General features: G+C 36.0%; 1 protein-coding gene across 6 annotated transcripts in view; it reads right to left on the reverse strand.

The window, feature by feature from the left end:
* LOC105465254 (exocyst complex component 6B) overlaps positions 1-20,463 on the reverse strand; it is a 676,825-nt gene that overhangs the window by 312,136 nt on the left and 344,226 nt on the right. For all 6 annotated transcript variants that reach the window (XM_011713573.3, XM_071076900.1, XM_071076905.1 and 3 more), the window contains 2 exons: positions 15,889-16,023; positions 1,668-1,847 (listed from right to left, as the gene is read on the reverse strand). In XM_011713573.3, the coding sequence (XP_011711875.1) occupies positions 1,668-1,847; positions 15,889-16,023 (315 nt within the window). The remainder of the gene's footprint in view (positions 1-1,667; positions 1,848-15,888; positions 16,024-20,463) is intronic.

Consider the following 20,463-nt stretch of genomic DNA (forward strand, 5'->3'; position numbering starts at 1 on the left):
GTGGGTATTTGAGGAATGTAGGCAAGGGCAACAGACTGAGAATCTTAAAACCAGGCAGAGACTATCTACTAGTGGGTGAAAAAAACATGGAATCTATGCTGCTTCCAATGGACTAGACTGACACAATTAGAGGTTTCAGGACTAGTATTACCCTCAAGATATTTACTGAATTCTAAAGCTAAACAACTGAGGAAAATAAGGGTTTAAGCCAAAATCTTTGAAAAGCAAGGAGATTTCTCTCAGTTTCACAGTGTTTCAGAGAAAAAGACTCACTAGTAGAAGGATGCCTAAAAATGATGGGAACTATCTTAGTTCATTCAGAATAATGTAACAAAATTCCATAGAATGTAGCTTATAAACAAAAGAATTCTCACAGTTCTGGAGGCTTGGAAGTCCAGCATCAAGGTACCAGCAGATTCAGTGTCTGATGAAGGCCTATTTCCTAGTGCAAAATAAAAAAGGAGTCTTCTTTCTGTATCCCCATATCCTCACAAGGCCACAAGGAACAAGGCAGCTCTCTGAAGTCTCTTTTATATGTATACTAATCCCATGTGTGAGGCTCTACCGTCATAATCTATCACCTCCCAAGACCTCACCTCCTAATGTAATCACACTGGTTATTAGATTCAACATATGATTTTGGGGGGTACACAAACATTCAGATCACGTAGGAACTGAAACCTCATTAGGGACGGTAAATTAACACTGGCAATCCCCAACACTTTCTTTCCTGTCAGCAATTGCTGGTACTGGGTACTGCTAAGTCTCCTTCTCAAGACATTTGCCAGATGCTAAAAGCAAAGAGTACAGGAGGCTGAACAGACAAGGTTTCTGTGAAGAGCAGGAATTTCTATAGTCCTCTTTGGTGCTAAAAAGACAATGACATGTCAGGCATTTTTTAAAAGCTCTGCAGAGCCATATCCTACCAACAAGGGCAAACAAAGTACACTACAATTGCAACCCAATATTAACCCCAATCAGTCCATGATGGTTCTAAGGTGGTCAGCTTCAAACCACAACCCACCTGCCCATTCTATTTACTTAGCAAAGGAAAACATGACCACCTGGAATCTCTACATATTTTACACAATGTCCAACAACAACCAAAAAATATTAGAAAGAGACAGGACCATATCATTGAAAACCAAGAGAAAAAAAATCCACAAATATGTATGTATAATATATATAAGAAGTAGTAAAGAATGATTTTGAATGTCTATAATTAATATGCTTAAGAAAACAGAGAAAAGATAGACAAATTAGATAAAAAAGATGGAGCATTTCATCACAGAATTTCAGTTTATATAAAAAAATTAAAGAATATTCTAAGACTAAAATATACATACCTGAAATTCTAACTAAGTTTCTTTTTTTAATTCTACCAAGGCTTTTATATTGTCTTTCTACTAATAACTTTGAACATCATAGGAAGATAAGCAGACATAATACCAGGAACCATTTTTAGAATGAAAAAAATGCAAAGGTCAATGAAAAAATGATGGAAGTAGCCTCTAAATATCATTAAAGGTTAATAAATATAGCATGATCTTCTATATACTGAAGACCTTCCTGGGTAGTTACAGCAGAAACTAACATCTTTCACCAAACTAAATTATAAGGAAACCTTCTTATAGGTAAAGGACAATGTAAGAGCAACTGTCACTTACAGGAAGGTGTGTGAATACAGCAAAGGTGCTACGAAGAAAGGCAATGAGGTCTACCAGGTAATCACTAGCTTTGTTGCCCAAATCTCCAGTCATCCAGTCATAGTCTGCCAGCTGTAGGAACTGGTCAATCTTCTGGTTTAAGTTGGTATAAATCTCTTCTTCAGCTGCATGTCTAGCATCCTGTGAAAAAATATAAAATTTGAAACATCACTCAGATTTCAATATGGGCAGAAATTTCTATGAGCTTAGAGCCATCTGACATATCCATTAAGAAACCTAGAATATAACTGGGAATACTGAGTCATATCACAGTCTTCTTTAATTTTTTCTTTTTCAAAACCATTGTGTAGGTTTTTTCTAATTTTTTGTTTGCATCCTAAGACGTGTTAAAATAAAAGCAGAATGCCCAGATCATGTAAGTTTGAGATACCTATATAAAAGATTCATGATATACACTAGCATATTAAAGGCCCTAAGAAGTATGGTGAGATTAATATTCTTACAAAAATATTTTCAGGACAAATGATCATACATTACTCTATGACAACCAGTATTCCAATGCTAAAATTCCATCAACATAGACTTGTGCAGAGTAACTTACGAAGTACCTGCCACCACCTTCAATATTCACTTTCAGTCTGATCATCCTTAACTTCTGTTAAATACTCTCTTTTTAAAACTCCGTCTTCCTGTGGAATTCATTAGATGGTTTTCTCCTGGCTTTCCTTTTACTCCTCTGGACACAAATCTTCTCACTTTCTTTGAGTGATTTAATTAAATCCAATAGCTTCCAGTATCTCTATCTTTAGTACAGATCTACTCCAAAATCATTCTAATTCAAGAATCATATATGCGAGTGTTTCATGGACATCTCTGACCCAGACAAACTTTGAAATAATTGGCCAGGAGCAGTGGCTCATGCATGTAATCCCAGAACTTTGGGAGGCCGAAGTGGGTGGATCACCTGAGGTCAGGAGTTCAAGACCAGCCTGGCCAACATGGTGAAACCCCATCTCTACTAAAAATATAAAAATTAGCTGGGTGTGGTGGTGGGACTCTGTAATCCCAGCTACTCAGGAGGCTGAGGCAGGAGAGGTTTCAGTGAGGCGAGATTATGCCACTGCACTCCGGCCTGGGTGACATAGCAAGACTCCATCTCAAAAAAAAAAAAAAAAAGAAAGAAAGAAAGAAAGAAGTAGGTCCAGGTTGAGACTCAGCATATTTACCACTCTTTACCTGTTCAACTCAGACCAAGGCAGAGATCTAAGCAACATCTTAAATTCCATTCTTTCCTCCACAGTCAGAAAATGAGTTCTGTAAATTATATCTCCCGAATTTCTCTGTAATTTGTACTGCCCTCTACATTTTCACATTTTTAAAGTCGGAATAATTTTGCAATATATTTACATACTATAACATAGTCAGTGACTATGTTTACTTATGTGAACAATGATTTATAAAATTTGATTTATAGATAAAAATTATATAAAAATTATGTATTTGTCATGTACAACTTGATGTTTTGAAATATGTACACACTGAAATGGCTAAATTGAGCTAAGTTTGGTGCAAAAGAAACCGCTTTTAATGGCAAAAATCACAATTACTTTTGCACCAACCTAATAATTAACATATGCATTACCTCACATACTTATTTTATGAGTTAGGAGTACTTATAAGTACTCTGCTAGCATTTTTCAAGAACATAACACATGGTTATTAACTATAATCATCATGTTATAGAATAGATCTCTTGAACTAATTCCTTCTATCTAACTTAAAATTTCTATCCTTTGACCAAAAACTCCCCAACAATATTCCCCAGCTCTGGTAACCATCATTCTATTCTCTGTTTCTATGAATTCAACATTTTTAGATTCTACATATGAGATCATGCATATTTCTCTTTCTGTGCCTTCCTTATTTCACTTAATACAATGTTCCCATGAGGTTTCTATGTTGTTGCAAATGGCAGGATTTCCTTCTTTTGTAAGGCTGTATAATATCTCATTCTGTATACATACTACATTGTCTTTATGCATTCACCAGTTGACAGACACTTAGGTCAAATCAATATCTTAGCTATTGTGGAAAATGTTGCAATGAACATGTGAGTGCAGATATCTTGATGATATAATGATTTCATTTCCTCTGGAAACATACCCAGTAGTGGGATTGCTGAAACATATGATAGTTCTATTTTTAATTTTGGGGGGAATCTCCATACTGTTTTCTACAATGGCTATACTAATTTACATTCCAACACCATATAAGAGTTTCCTTTTCTCCACATCCTCTCCAATACTTACCATTTGTCTTTTTGATAATAGTCAACCTAACAGGTGGAAAGTCATATATAATTGTGGTTTTAGTTTTTATTTTTCTGATGACTAACGATGTTGAATATTTTTTCATACACCTCTTGGTCACTTGTATGTCTTCTCTTGAGAAATGTCTATTCAAAACCTTTGCCCATTTTCTCATCGGGTTGTTTTCTTGCTATTGAATTGTTTTAGTTCTTTATATATTCTAGAAATGCATGCCTTGTCAGCTGTATTGTTGGCAAATATATTCTGCCATTTTTTTTTTGTTTTGTTTTGTTTTTTTTTTGAGATGGAGTCTCACTCTGTCATCTAGGCTGGAGTGAAGTGGCACAATCTTGGCTCACTGCAACCTCCATCTCCCAGGTTCAAGCATTCTCCTGCCTCAGCCTCCTGAGTAGCTGGGATTACAGGCGTGTGCCACTATGCCTGTCTAATTTTTGTATTTTTAGTAGAGATTGGGTTTCACCATGTTGTCAGGCTGGTCTCAAACTCTTGATCTCAAGTGATTCGCCTGCCTTAGCCTCCCAAAGTGCTGGGATTACAGGCATGAGCCACCATGCCCTGCCTGTTCTGCCATTTTGTAGGTTATCCTTCAACTGTTGTTTTCTTTGCAGTGCAAAAGCTTTCCTGTTTGATAAAATCAATATCATTTGTCTTTTTTCACATTTGTTGCCTGTGCTTTTGGAGTCATAGCTTAAAAAAAATTATTGCCCAGATCAATGTTATGGAGATTTTTTCCTATATTATTTTGTAGTAATTTTAGTTTCAGGTCTTATGTCCATTTTATATGGATTTTTATATATGGTGTGAGATGAGGAATGAATTTCATTCTTGTAAATGTGGATATCCAGTTTTCTCAACACCACTTATTTTTTCAGAGACTATCCTTTCCCCTTTTGTGTGTTCTTGGCATCTTTGTCAAAAATGAACTGACTGTACATTAGTAGGATGATATCAGGGTTATTTTGTTCCACTGGTCTGTGCGTATGTTTTTATGCCAGAATCATGCTATTTTGATTATTACAGCGTGTAGTAGATTTTGAAGTCAGGTAGACTGATGCCTCCAGCTTTGTTCTTTCTGCTCAAGATTGCTTTTGCTATTTGGAGTGTTTGGTGGTCCCATATGAATCTTACTATTGTTTACTTTATTCCTATGAAAAATGCATTCGAATTTGGGTAGGAATTGTATTAAATATGTAGATCACTTTGGGTAATATGGAAATTCTAACAATGTTAATTCTTCAATCCACAAACTAGGATATCTTTTTGTTTATTTCTTCAATTTTTTCTTTGATGTTTTATAGTTTTTCAACAGGTCTTCTAAATATTTCAATGAGCACTTCTATACTTTCATCTTTACATTACTTGTATAATAATCTTAAGGTGTCCTTGAATTTCTGTTTTGCTAAAAGTCTTTTTCATTAAAAGTCTTTATTTTTTAGTATTTTAGGTTTAAAGAAAATTTAAGCAGGAAGTACACTGCCTCTGTATATACCACCACCCTCCATGCTACTGCCCCTATTTAAAATTGGTGTGGTACAATTTCTACAATTAATGAAATGATATTGGTATTTTATTATCAACTAAAGTCCTAGTTTACATTAGGGTGTAATCATTGTGATATCAAGTTCTGTGGGTACTTAAAAATGCATAATGTCACTAATTCACCATTACAGTATCATTTAGATAGTTTCACTGCCCTAAAAATCTACTGAATTCCACCTACTCATCCATCCAGGATTTTCTCTACTGATTTTCCCTACTGGTTTTCATTTTCATTGATTTCTGTTCTAATTTTCATTATTGTTGTTATTATTATTATTGCTCACTTTGGATTTAAATTGTTCTTTGCCTAGTATCCTATGGTGTAAGTACAGATTATTAAATTTAGATCTTTCTTCTTTCTAATATATGCTATTAATGGTACAAATTTCCCTCTGAGTAATGCTTTCACTGCATCTCAGAAATTATAATAAGTTGTATTTTAATTCTCGTTTATTTTGAAATATTTCTCTTGAGACTTTTTCTTTCACCATGTTTTATTTTGAAAGATGTTGTTTAATCTCCAAATAATTTGACATTTTCTACCTTTCTGTTACTCATTTCTAGTTTAATTTCATATGTTCTAAGAGGAATGTTAGTATAATTTCTATTTAAAGGATGTTCTATTGCCTAGAACATGGTGTGTTTTGGTGAATATTTTGTATAAGTTGCTGTTGGATAAAACATTCTATAAATGTCCATTAGATTCACTTGATTGATGATGTCAGTCATTTCAACTATATACATACTGATGTTTCTGCCTCCTGGATTTGTCAGTTTCAGTAGAAGTGTTCCAGAAATTTTAATGAGAATAGATGTTAACATATAAAATAAGATTTTAGTATCTTTCAAAATACTCGTATTTTTCCTTCTTCGATCTTCTAAAGTAGTAACTTTGAAAAATTTTCTAATACTAATCATTCATGCATTCCTAACCTTACTTCAATCCTTCATTTATTTGTATGTACTTTTAGATTTTGCTCAGAATTGTTCTGGCTATTCACGTTCTTTTTTTAGTTCCCTATGAATTTTATGATTGTTTTTTCTATTTCCGTAAAAGATGACACTGATACTTTGTTAGGGATTGCATTGAATCTATAGACTGCTTGGGGAAGTATGGTCATTCTAATGATATTTATTCTTCTGATCTATGAGTATGGTATTTCTTTCCATTTGTTTGTGTTCTCTTCCATTTCTTTCATCAGTGTTTTGTAGTTTTCATTGCAGACATTTTTCACCTCCCTGGTTAAACTTATTCCTAGATATTTGAATGTTTTTGAAGCTATTGTAAATAGGAATGCCTTCTTGATTTCTTTTTTATTGTTTCATTATTGAAGAATAAAAAGGCTACTGATTTTTGTATGTTGATTTTACAGCCTGTAACTTTACTGAATTGGTTTTTCAGTTCTAAGTTTTATGATGGAGCCTTTTAGTATTTCTTTTTTTTTTTTTTTTTTTTTTGAGACGGAGTCTCGCTCTGTAGCCCGGGCTGGAGTGCAGTGGCCGGATCTCAGCTCACTGCAAGCTCCGCCTCCCAGGTTTACGCCATTCTCCTGCCTCAGCCTCCCGAGTAGCTGGGACTACAGGCGCCCGCCACCTCGCCCGGCTAGTTTTTTGTATTTTTTAGTAGAGACGGGGTTTCACGGTGTTCGCCAGGATGGTCTCGATCTCCTGACCTCGTGAACCGCCCGTCTCGGCCTCCCAAAGTGCTGGGATTACAGGCTTGAGCCACCGTGCCCGGCCGCCTTTTAGTATTTCTGAATGAAAGATCGTATCATCAGCAAAGAAGGACAATTTGACTTCCTGTTTTCCAATTTGGATACCTTTTCTTTCTTTCTCTTTTCTGACTGTCCTAGCTCAGACATCCAATACTACGTTGAACAGGAGTAGTAAGAATGAGCATCCTTGTCTTGGGGAATGGTTCCACCTTTTGCCCAGTCTTAAAGGAAAGGCAGTCAACCTTTCCCCATTCAGGATGGTGTTAGCTGTGGGTCTGCTATATGTGGCCTTTATTATTTTGAGGTATGTTCCTTCTATATTTGGCTTGTTGGGAGTTTTAATTGTGAAGGGATGTTAAATTTTATCAAATGCTTTTTCTGCATCTATCAAGATGACTATATGGTTTTTGCCCTTCATTCTGTTGATGTGAAGTTTCACATTTACTTCTCTGCATATACTAAACCATCCTTTCACCCCTGGTCTAAATCCCACTTGATCATGGTATATTATCTTTTAATTGAATTCAGTTTTCTAGTATGTTGCTGATAACTTTTGCATCTATTTTTATCAGGAATATTGGTCTGCAGTTTTCTTTTGTTGTTGTTCCTTGTCTGGTTTTGGTATCAGGGTAATGCTAGCCTTACAGAATAAGTTAGGGAGAATTCTCTCTCCTAATTTTTTGGAACAGTTTCAGGAGGATTGATATGAGTTATTCTTATATGTTTGGTGGAATTTGGTGGTGAATCCACCTGGTTATGGGCTTTTCTTTGTTCAGATACTATTTATTACTGCTTCAATCTCACTGCCTGTTATTGGTCGGTTCAGGTTTTCCATTTCTTCCTGATTCAATCTTAGTAGGTTGTACATTTCGAAGTATTCTTGCATTTCCTATGGGTTTTCCACTGGTTAGCATAATAGTCCCTGATGACCTTTTCTGTTTCTGTGGTATCAGTTATAATGTCTCTGTTTTCATTTATAATTGTATTTGAGTCTTCGCTGTACTCTTCTTGGTTAGTCTAGCTAGTGGTTGTTATCAATTTTACCTTTTCAAAGAACCAACTTTTTGTTCCATTCATCTTTCCATATTTTTCTTTTCAGGTCTACTGTGATCTGTATTATTTCCTTCTGATAGTGTGGATTCGGTTTGTTATTGCTTTCCTAGTTCCTTGAGGTACACTATTAGATTATTTATTTGAAATCTTTCTGCTTTTTTGATGTAGGTGCTTATTGCTATGAACTTCCCTTTAAGTACTGCTTTTGTTGTATCCAACAGGTTGTGATATGTTGTTTCCATTTCATTTGTTCCAAAAAATTTATTTTCTTATTAATTTATTCATTGAACCAATGGTTGTTCAGGAGCATATTGTTTATTTTCCATTTATTTGTATAGTTTCCAAAGTTTCTCTTGGTATTGATTTCTAGTTTTATACCATTGTGAACTGGCAATATACTTGATGTGATTTTGAATTTTAAAACTTTGTTGAGATTTGTTTTGTGGCTTAATATATGGTCTATCTTGGAGAATGTTTCTTGTGCTGATGAGAAGAATGTGTATTCTGCTATTGTTAGATAAGATGTCCTCTAAATGTCTGCTAAGTCCTTTTGGTCTAAAGTCCACTTTAAAATGAATGTTTCTTTTCTGATTATATGTCTCAACGATCTGTCTAGTGTTGGCAGTGGGGTATTAAAGTGCCATAATTTTATCAGAGTTCATCTATTTATTTAGATATGGCAATATTTGCTTTATGAATCTAAGTGCTACAGTGTTAGATGTCAATATGGATTTGGTGTTACATCCTCTTGCTAGATTGATCCCATTATCATTATATAATGACCTTCTTTGTCTTTTTCTTACTGTTTTTTGTTTAAAGTGTTGTATCTAATATGAGTATAGTATGCCTGCTCATTTTTTGTTAACATTTCCATGAAATACTTTTTCTATTCCTTTATTTCCTTTATATGCATCTTTAAAGGTAAATTATGTTTCTTGTAGGCAGCATATGGCTAGATTATGTTTTTTTAATCCATTCGAGCAGTCTATATATTATAAGTAAAGAATTTAATCAATTTACACTCCAAATTATTATTGATATGTGAGGTTGTCCCTTCATCATATTAATTATTTTCTGGTTATTTTGTGTATTCTTTGTTCCTTTCCTTTTCTCTTACTGTTTGTTATTGTGGTTTGGTGGTTTTCTGTAGTAGTACTATTTGAGTCCTTTCTCTTCTTCATTTGTTTGTTTGCTTTACCAGTGAGTTTTATACTTTTGTGTGTTTTCATGATAGCAAATGTCGCTCACGATATCCAAGTTTAGAACTCCCTTGAGGAATTTCTTGTAAGGCCAGTGTAGTGGTGATGAATCCTTTCAGCTTTTGCTTGTATGAGAAAGATGTTATTTCTCCTTCATTTATGAAGAATAATTTTGCTAGAGATTTTATATTTTGCCTTCTGGAACCCTTATAATTTGAAAATTTGGTCTCTTATGATGCCCGGTATGTAATAAAGGCTTTGCTCTTTTTTTTAATTGTTTTTACTTTTATTTTGTATAAAGAATTATCTTCTAGATCTAAAATGCTTTCTTCTGCTTGATCTAGTCTATTGTTGAAGCTTTTGAACGTATTTTGCATTTCATTTAATAAATTCTTCAGTTCCATAATTTATGTTTGGTTACATTTTTGGTATCAATCTGTTTAGCAAATTTCTTATTCATATCATGCATTCTTTTTCTGATTTCTTTGTATTGTTTGCAGAATTCTCATGTTTCTCACTGAGCTTCTTTGGAGTCAATCATTTAACTTCTTTTTCTAAGATTTCATTAATTTCTCTTTGATTGGGAGAATTATTCCTTTGGAGGTGTCATATGTCCTGGTTTTTTCTTATTTTCTGTACCATTATATTCATATCTGTACATTTACTATAACAGTCACTTCTTGCAATTTTTTAAATTTGCTCTGGTAGGGGAGGACATTTTCCAGAAGATGTATCTATGCTGTTAGTTGCGTAGGACACTTTGGTTGTGATTTTGAGTGCAATAGTGTAAACTCTGTACGATTCCTTCAGGCATAAATAGTACCAGTGGTATCTATAATTTCTTCAGTGGCTCAGAGTGCAATTATTAAATGAGGGTATGGTTTTGCTGTGGACTGTAACACCAGGTAGGTCAGTCTTTGAGCCCCAGTGATGGCAGCAGTGGCTAAGTATGTGTGTCCTTGGGCCCCAGGTTGGTCTGGCACCATTATTAGTGAGTCTAGATGGGCCAATTTTTGAGTTTCCGGATAGATTATTTGGATGCCAGCAGTGACAATAGCAGGTGGGGTGGGTAGGGATGTTCTTGAACCCCTGGGCAGCCAGCTTTATGTGAATGATGACAATGGCAGTGGCAGAATCATCCTCTTAGTCCCAAGTGGTTCACAAGGGTATTGGTGTTGGTTGTATTCAGCTGAGTGGGCTGGTCTTCAGGCACACAGGTGGTGCATGCAGGTAGGTGCCAGCTGTGGTAGTAGCAGTCATGTGGGTAGGCCTGATCTCAGGCACCTGGGAGGAGTGTTCAGGTGCCAATTGTAGTGGACTGGGCTAGGTGATCCTCTTGCTTCCTGTGTGCTCTGGCACAGGGGTTTGGGGGTGGCAGGGCAAAGCTGAGCCAAACTTGTCCTCATGCCCTCTGATAATGAGTACAGGCACCAGATGCAGTAGTTAGTGGTGAGGGAATCCCTAGAAAAGTGATATGCTCTGATGGTAGGTGGCAGCAGCTGTGCTAGTTCCCTGCCACTGGGGAGGGCAATGCCACCTTCAGTACTGGGCAACCTAGGTCAGCAGGTGGAAAACACACACACCATTTTCACCACAGCCCAAGTGGCACTCTTTCCTCAGCCCCTCTGCAGTAGCTGACACCTTGCTCATGCCTCAGCCTCAATGGCAGCAGATGCATCATGATAGCATCTCAGCCCCTGGTGTGGGTGGCCCCTGGTCACTGGCATCTAAGTTGGGAGGCAGCAAGCGTGCTTCTCCTGCTCTTCAGCCCCAGTAGCAGTGGTCTCCAGGATAATGTGCTATCTGTTGGAGGCAAGGCTCTAAGATGGCTGCTTGCTATAGCTGCTTAGGTCTCACAGAATGTGTGAGACTTGGTGTGAGCTCCTTCCCTGGAACAGTGCCATCACACAATCTCTCAGCATCTTTCAATGTTAGTTTCAGGGCAAGTGAGGGTCAAGAGACTCTACTGTGGCTAGGATTTCAGGAGTCCATAGTGGAAATGGAAACCACTGAAAGTTTCTCATTAACCCTTTCCTCAGTCTCCCTCAGCTCCCAGCTGATCCTACTGAGTAGACTGCCTCATTTCCTTCCCCTTCCTTGGTTTAGGCATTTACTGTCACTTTTCTGTTGAATTACAGTGTTCTGTCTTGGATGATCTATTTGAAGTGTGATCATCTACTCATTATGCTGGTTCTTCTTAGTGGAGGAAGCGAGTATGAAATACCTCTAGTCAGCCATCTTGAAGCTTTCCTCTTTCATATCTTTTTCTTATCACATCATATCTATTTCCCTATGGATCCTCAAATTTATTAGCACAGAGTTACACAGCGTCTTTTAGGAAGTCAATTCCTCTCATTCTGAACTGTGAGTAATGTGATTGATGTTGTTATTTCCTCCTTCTTTCCTTCCTTACCTTCGTCTTTTCTTTTCCTTCTTTTTTTAGTTTTTCCCTTCCTTTCAATGAAGCACAGTAGAATGTTTATTTTTTTAAATGCAACATCCCTCACTTGAAGTCTTTCAAAGACTTTAGAATAAAGTCCACATTATCTATTAATATAAAACAAAGTGCTTCTCAGATTGGCATTTATCTACTTCTGTATCTCACTGCCATCCTAATTCTATGCTGAATACTGGCTTTATTTTATCATTTAATCTTTGCACATGAAGTTAAAATATCCTTTACTCCCTCTATATCCATTCTCTCCCTAGAAATATCCTGCTGGTTCCAAGATCCATTCCAACTTGTACTTGTCTGGGAAGTCTTCTTTGGAGGTCCTAAAGCTGGAACCTCATCCTCTTTGGAATTCTCCTCTGTTGAGCCTGTCAATTTTGAAGTCCCCTGAAGCTCAATCCTCACACCTTTCCTCTATGTATACTCAAATCCCAGAGGAAAATCCATCCTATGCCATCAAATACCATCTTTACACTGGTGAACTCTAAATTTTTATCTCCAGCTATGATTTTGTCCTGCTAATTTAATACCTCTATATAGCTATCATTAAATATATCGATCTTAATGTATCAAAAATGGAAGTCTTGATCGTATTTCTGCTTTTCAAATGTATTTTTCTCTAAGTGTTCCCCGTCTCAGTAAACAGTATTCATCCAGTTTGTTCAGTTCAAAAGTTTTGGAACTACCCTTGACTCCTGTCTTTCTCTTAATACAAACACCCAATCTAGTACTAAGACCTGCTATCTGTACCTTCAAAAATATTTCTTACCACTTCTACCTCTACCACTCTAGTCCAAGTGACCATTATCTCTTGCCTGGAGTACTGCAACTGCCTCCCAATTAGCCTTTCTTCTTCCCCTTTTATTAAATTACAATATATTTATTTCCACATAAAAACCAGTATCACATTAAATAACTCAGATCATTACCCCCCACACTTCAATCTTCTAATGACATCGCATCTCATTTCAGAATACAATGTATAGTATTTACGATGGCCTACAGGGCCAGAAATAATCTAACTCCTGAATACGTCATCTCTTATCATCCATACCATTAGTGATAGATACATCATTGCCAGACTGACCCCCTTACTATTTCTTGAACACACCCATACCTACCACTGTGCTGTTCACTTTGACAGGAATGCATATCCATCGGAAATCCAAATGATTTAATTTCTCACTTCTTTTGGGTCATTTATTTTTTTCCTAGTTCTTATCACTACTTGCCATTATATTAGTTTTCTTTGTTTGTTTATTATCCACTAATTCATTAAAATATAAGCTCTGTAAAGTCAAGAGACTCACTTTTTTGTTCATACCTGAAACTTTCCCTGATTTATAGTAGATACTGTATTAAAACTTGTTAAATAAATGAGAGATTGAATATATCCAATGTATTATTCCAGTATAGTGGCTGTCTTCTCTGTAAATCATAAACTTTAAGTCCAGGAACAAAGTACTTTTTCTGTCTCTCCCCAAGAATCTACCAGATGATTACATAGCAGATACGCAAGCAATATTTATTATGGAGTAAATTAATAAACACTTTCATTCTCTTTTGTAAGAGGGTGAGGAAAATGTTATGAATAAGGAAAGCTAAGGACGCCAGCTTGATTATGTCATACATGGCAGAAATAAGAGGGAACTCTGCAAGAAAATACCTTAAAGACCTTCAGACTCTTTCTACCCCTTTTCCAGCATAAAGGTTTCCATCTGCAAGGGAAAGTTTTCTGGAAACAGTAGCTTAGGAAAATACACAACATGTAGCCGTTATAATTGCCATGTTTATATTGAGTTCTGGGTTAGCTAGTCTGAAACAGCCCTGGTAAAAATAAATTTCAGTGTGTTTTAAGCAATCAGTGTTTCCAATATGCACTGTCAACATGACCTTTAGTGGTCTCCAGAACTTCTCCTTCACTAAGTATTTAACTGGCTGTTCAGCCCCTATGGCTTCCTGTCTGCCTTTAATTTTCCCTCAGCATTTTTTCATGCTAGAGCAACAACAAAATACACAAGCCATCCTTTGAGAGAATTTCTGAACATAATTTGAAAAGCTATTGACATAAAAAAATTGAGACAGGTTGACAGAAAGAGTATCAGTGGATACCACATATTCTCCATTTGATAGACAAATAAACCTCACGTTCTAATTCCCTAACTCCCTATTATCTACTTAACACTGAACTATTTCTTTAACATTTTCTTTCCTCGAGAAATTTTGGCTTTCACAGAAGAGCAAATACGGAAAATTTTTTTGATAAATCTAATGCCCAAGCTCCATAATAATGCTAGTATTTGAGAGTAATTATAATTCCTATAAAACTGCCTGAGGTCATTCTGAAGCTCTGAAAGCTTTTGTGGCATTTTCATACTCATTCTCAGGACCTTTTTATTAAATCATTCTTTTCCTCACTAAAAGAACATCAAAATTAATATCATTAGACATTATTGAAAAATTAGGAAGTCACGATATGAACATAACATTATGTGTAATGAATTTTGATTTAAGTAATTTTATTGTCATTTTGAAACAAAGAATTTATAGTCATTTAATGAATGTGTAACTTAACCTAGCAGTTGACCTAATCGCATAGATACATAAAGAATACTTTCTGATTCAACATTGTGATTTTTCAAGCAATAGAAAAATAGTAAGTCATACCAAAAATTTTTATCTGTCAAAAAGCATAACAGCAGTATGAATCAAATTTGATTTCTTCTCTTGTGCCTACAATTAAAAGAATGTACCAAAAATAGAGAAAAAGGATAAGATGATGGGAAAAAGCAGACAAAAGGGGACATAAATCACGGTTCCAACTCTGCAATTGTACATTTAATTAATATCAATTTCTGGATTTCAACAGGGTGATATAGAATATGTTTCAAAACTAAAACAATCAAATAACAATATAAACAAAAAATCAAACCATATAAGTAGCCTATATGTTAGATCTACATTTTTAATGTTTAAGATGTTGTCCTATTACTTTTACTGCTTAATACCTATTTAAAGCTCACATAATATTAAGGAGTTTATTAAAGCTGCTCTGAGCTATAGCATTTACCCTCCAGAAACTCATCTACCATCAATCCTTCTTTTGTTCTACCTGACTGTCATTTCTTCCCATTTGATTCAGTTCTGGATCAAAACTAGTGCTGTGGACATATGAAATTATAAAATTGCTAACTAGAAAAGCAGGGACAGAAATTCCTCACTAAAAAGTAAGATTAAAAAATTGATCACAGGGCCGGGTACAGTGGTTCATGCCTGCAATCCCAGCATTTTACGAAGCCAAGGTGGGTGGATCGTTTGAGCCCAGGAATTCGAGACCAGCCTGGGCAACATGGCGAAACCCCATCTCTACTAAAAATACTAAAAATTAGCCGGGCATGGTGGCACACGCCTGTTATCCCAACTACTTGGGAGGATGAGATATGAGAATTGCTTGAATCCAGGAGGCAGGGGTTACGGTGAGCCAAGATTGCACCACTGCACTCCAGTCTGGGCAACAGAGCAAGATTTGGTTAAAAAAAAAAAAATTGGTCACAGGATACAGAGAGCAGGCGACAGTTTAGAAAATTTTAATGAATGTTAATGTCAGCCATAACTATGATTATCTAGATCATATTTAAGAACTGTTGACTGATGGGGGCTCAACTTAGGAAATAGTGATTTACATGTACAAAACATAAGGAAGAGTTTACAGACACAGTTGTAGTTGTTTTGTTTTGTTTTGTTTAAACACCCAAAAACTAGGACTAGTATTTATTTCTTCAAAAAAAATAGAGAAGGGAAACCAAACATATCATAAACACTTGTTCTCAAAAGCATGCTATAAACCATCTTGCAGAAACACAGCCATTTTAGGTAGAATGTCCCAGACTGTGTACACCAGAAGCAGTTCCACTGTACCGCAGGGCCTCTCACCTTAAAAGTTGTGGTGCCATAGAGCTTGGTAGTGTGAACTGTTTCTGGAAGCACATTAGTGATGTTGGTGATAAATTCTTCCAAGTACTTACAGGATTTCTCCAAATGTGTTGTATTGATAATAATCTGGACAAGCTAGAAAACAACAAACACAGGTAAAAGTCATTTGACTACTCACCCCAGGATGAATGGTTCAATATGAAGCTACCGGTACAAGACAAATGAAAGGCATGATGGAAAAGGCCATCAACATTCTGGTAAGGGGTATGTTAAAGCATGGGCTTTCATGTTACCGCTTCTAGGAAGTTTTTGACATGGTCAGGCTTTGTGTCCCCACCCAAATCTCATCTTGAATTGTAATCCCCATAATCCCACATATCAAGGAAGAGACCAGGTGGAGGTAATTGAATCATGGGGGCAGTTTCCCCCATGCTATTCTTGTGATAGTGAGTGAGTTCTCACAGATCTGATAGTTTTATAAGGGGCTCTTCCCCCTTTACTCACACTTCTCCTTCTTGCCACCTTGTGAAGAAGTCCTTTGTTTCCCCTTTGCCTTCCACCATGATTGTAAGTATCCTGAGGCCTCTCAAGCCATGCTGAACTGTGAGTAAATTAAACTTCTTTCCTTTATAAATTACCCAGTCTCGGGCAGTTCTTTATAGCAGTATGAAAATGGACTAATACAGCCGTCCTAGCATTCCAAAACCTTTTGTATTTCCCCGTATTATGGGAACAACTTATCACTGTATTCTAAAGGTATGTTTTCTTCTGTTTAAAAAGATTAGACTAAGAACAAAAATTGCTACTGTTTAGCATGATGCCTTCCAACTAAAACATTGCCAAATGAACTAAACGAATAAATGATAACCAAAAGAATAGGAATCATTAAAATGCAACAATTCAAAATTAGGCATAATGAACAGAGAGATGTTAGGAGAGACTACAATACGTTAATAAACTACAACGGTTTGTGGAAGAAAGAACATGGGCATCAAAGTGAAAGTAACCAGGGAATTAATGACTTACTTTATTATTATTACCTTCTGATCTTGGGAAATATTCTTTACTTTTATAACCCTATTTCCTTATCTGTAAAATGTCAATAATAATGTCTACTTCACAGAGTTACTGTGAGGATTAAATATTCTGTTGTTAACACTATTTCCCTTTTCTTATATAGAACAGATCATTAAAAATACAGTACTGGTTAAAAAACAAAAAAAGTTGTCTTCTATAAATTACTTAAAGAGGAAGATAAAGAATAACTATTATTGTCTGTATAGAATTAAGGATTCTAAAGATTAACTTTGTGATTCATTTTCCTACACTGCTTTCCCATAAACTTGGAAATGTAGTTAAAGGGACATAATTATAACTTCCATTTTATTATAACAGAAATGAAAATGAAGTGATTTTCTTTAGATCACATAGCCTAAATGGAACTAATACTACGTCCTGTACCTTCCAATTATGGACTCATCTAAATGACTCTGCCAATGCCTTTAGCATAAGCATAATATGGCAGCTCTGAAGTGCTGCAAGATTGTGTACATTAGACTAAAATATAAGATTCAGGGCCTGCAATCAACTAGACCCCAATATGCTCTGATTCTACTGTCTGTAAAAAGAAGAGGAAAAAAAGTGGTATCTATTACTTATTTCTTAACTATTAAATTATCCAAACTGTTCATATTCGTTAGAGTCTAAAAGAAATACAAACAGGAAATAGAATGGAAATCTTTTTTTGTCTCTCTTTTCTACATCTTTACTTTGCATTTTCACAAAAATATGCCTGATGGTGAGGTTGTGGCAAGTAGGGGGTAGTTTTGGCATGTAAGGCAATGAATTAATCTAGGTCTTTTGGTCTAGTGAGACAGTGAGCCAAGAGGGTGGAGGGGGGGTGGTGGATGGTGGCATATGACACAAAGCAGAAATTGGAACTAAAGATGGGTGTGGTACTACAATGGTTTACAATCCATGATATTTCAAAACAATGTTAAAAAGTTGGAATTTTATTTCAGTAAGAATCATATCATGCTGTGGAATATTAAACAAAAATACAAATAGGACTGTAATCAGAAAATACATTCTTACTTCTTCCACATCATCCAGCACAGGATGAAAGCACACACTTCATTCTCAAAAAAATACATGTCAATTCATAATGACAATGTTTTAGTACTGGTTTCAATTAAGAAAAAGAGTATCTTCTACTCCACTAAGGATCATCCTGACAATCTTAGGAAAATAACTACTTTGAAACACAATAACAACGGGCAAAAACACAGAGATACAATTCCAATAAATTCTCTTAGATGAAAAGTTAGGTCAACACTGGGACTAGATCTCTGTATTTTCCCCCACAACTCATCAGACAAGTTCATATACATCAGCTCTCCTTTCCATTCATTCTACAGTTTGAATTCAGAAATTTTGAGTTTTGAACACAAGACTACTACATCCTATAAAATTACCAAAAACAACAACCTTTTAACTTTGGGGTGTTCTAGGAAAAAATATCCACCAAAATAAGCAATTCATCACCCTCTTGCTTTCATCATTTTCTCCTTCAGAGGAAGACTAAAATCATTTAAAAATATTTAAGTTGTGTGAATTAAATAATTCATCTTCCTGAGTGGGAAGGTGGCTACTGGCAAGGTTGTCTTGATGTGGGAGTCAGAAAATTAAGAGAGTTAATTTGAGAACTGAAACATTTCTATTTTAAAATCAGTATTACCTATGGAAACACATTCTGTCAATCAAAAGAAATCCTAATAATAAGGAGGAATCATGTCATGTTATTGAAATAAAAAACAGTGGCAGTCAAAGAGAAAATTATCCTGTTTTACAGGATACTGGCAGTTAAAGAAAAAAAAGGGAGGTGGCTTCACTGGGTACAGCAGTAATTTCCCATGACTTTTTAAAGATCTGTCAACACAAAAGATCACCGTGAATTACATCAATTGGCTGTCAGTCACTTTTTGAAATGTTTCATTGCTGAGCATAGAATAGACTATTAAGACACTCTAGGATTACAGTAGATACCATGTCATTTTCTGAGAGAATATTGTCTGTTAATGAGGTCTAAGTGATAACTTCTCCTGAATGACAGCTACCAAAATCCTTACAAGGGCATTTACTAATGTAAAACCAGATGCTTTGGGCATAATTTCAAATTGAAAGATAAAATGAAGCAATTTCAGATAACTTCCATCAGAGTTTGAGCTCCCTTGATGATATTTTTAATGACTACTTCCCAGTCTCTTATAATATATAACACTGCAGTAATCCAAACTGTCCTAAACATTATTTCAGGGACATAAAACTAACAATAGATCAAATATTGATTATCTCTTACATAAAGTTCTATGAGAATTGTCAAAAATGAACATTATAAATCAAACGATTATCTCTCACAAGTAAATAACACAAGTCACTTAAGTGAAAAACCATTAAAAATTAGAAATTTTTAATTTTTAATGTCTGTCTCTCCTTCCTTGTATCAGAGAAAATCTAATGAGAAAGGCACATAGCACACCGTGGAGGTCGTTTCTTTTTTTTTTTTTTTTTTTTTTTCCAATTTTACATTAAGTTCTGGTATACATGTGCAGAACGTGCAGGTTTGTTACATAGGTATATGTATGCCATGGTGGTTTGCTGCACCTATTGACCGGTCCTCTTAAAGATCCCTCCACTCAGCCGGGCACGGCGGCTGTAATCCCAGCACTTTGGAAGGCCGAGGCGGGCAGATCACGAGGTCAGAAGATTGAGACCATCCTGGCTAACACGGTGAAACCCTGTCTCTACCAAAAATACAAAAAAATTAGCCAGCCGTGGTGGCACGTGCCTGTAGTACCAGCTACTCTCCCGAGGCTGAGGCAGAAGAACTACTTGAATGCGGGATTTGGAGGTTACAGTGAGACGAGATCATGCCACTGCACTCCAGCATGGGTGACAGAGCAAGACTCTGTCTCAAAAAAAAAAAAAAATCCCTCCCCTCATCCCCCACGCCACAACAGGCCCTGGTATGTGTTGTTCCCTTCCCTGTGTCCATGTGTTCTCATTGTTCAACTCCCACTTACGAGTGAGAACATGGAGTGTTTGGTTTTCTGTTCGTGTGTTAGTTTGCTGAGGATGATGGCTTCCAGATTCATCCATGTCCCTGTAAAAGACATGATCTCATTCCTTTTTATGGCTGCATAGTATTCCATGGTGTATAAATGCCACATTTTCTTTATCTAGTCTATCATTGATGGGCATTTAGGTTGGTTCCATGACTTTGCTATTGTAAATAGTGAGGCAATAAACATACGTGTACATGTGTCTTTGTAGTAGAATGATTTATATTCCTTTGGGTATATACCCAGTAGTGGGATTGCTGGGTCAAATGTTATTTCTTGGTTCTAGATCCTTCAGGAATTGCCATACTGTCTTCCACAATGGGGGAACTATTTTACATTCCCAGCAACGGTGTAAAAGTGTTCCTATTTCTTGTGGAGGTCATTTCTCCTCCAAGCCTGCTCAAAACACCCTAGTGGAACCTGAACCATGATGACATTCTATTCTTGACAAACC

This window comes from Macaca nemestrina, chromosome 13 (assembly GCF_043159975.1).
Source record: "Macaca nemestrina isolate mMacNem1 chromosome 13, mMacNem.hap1, whole genome shotgun sequence".
Lineage (NCBI taxonomy): Eukaryota > Metazoa > Chordata > Mammalia > Primates > Cercopithecidae > Macaca > Macaca nemestrina.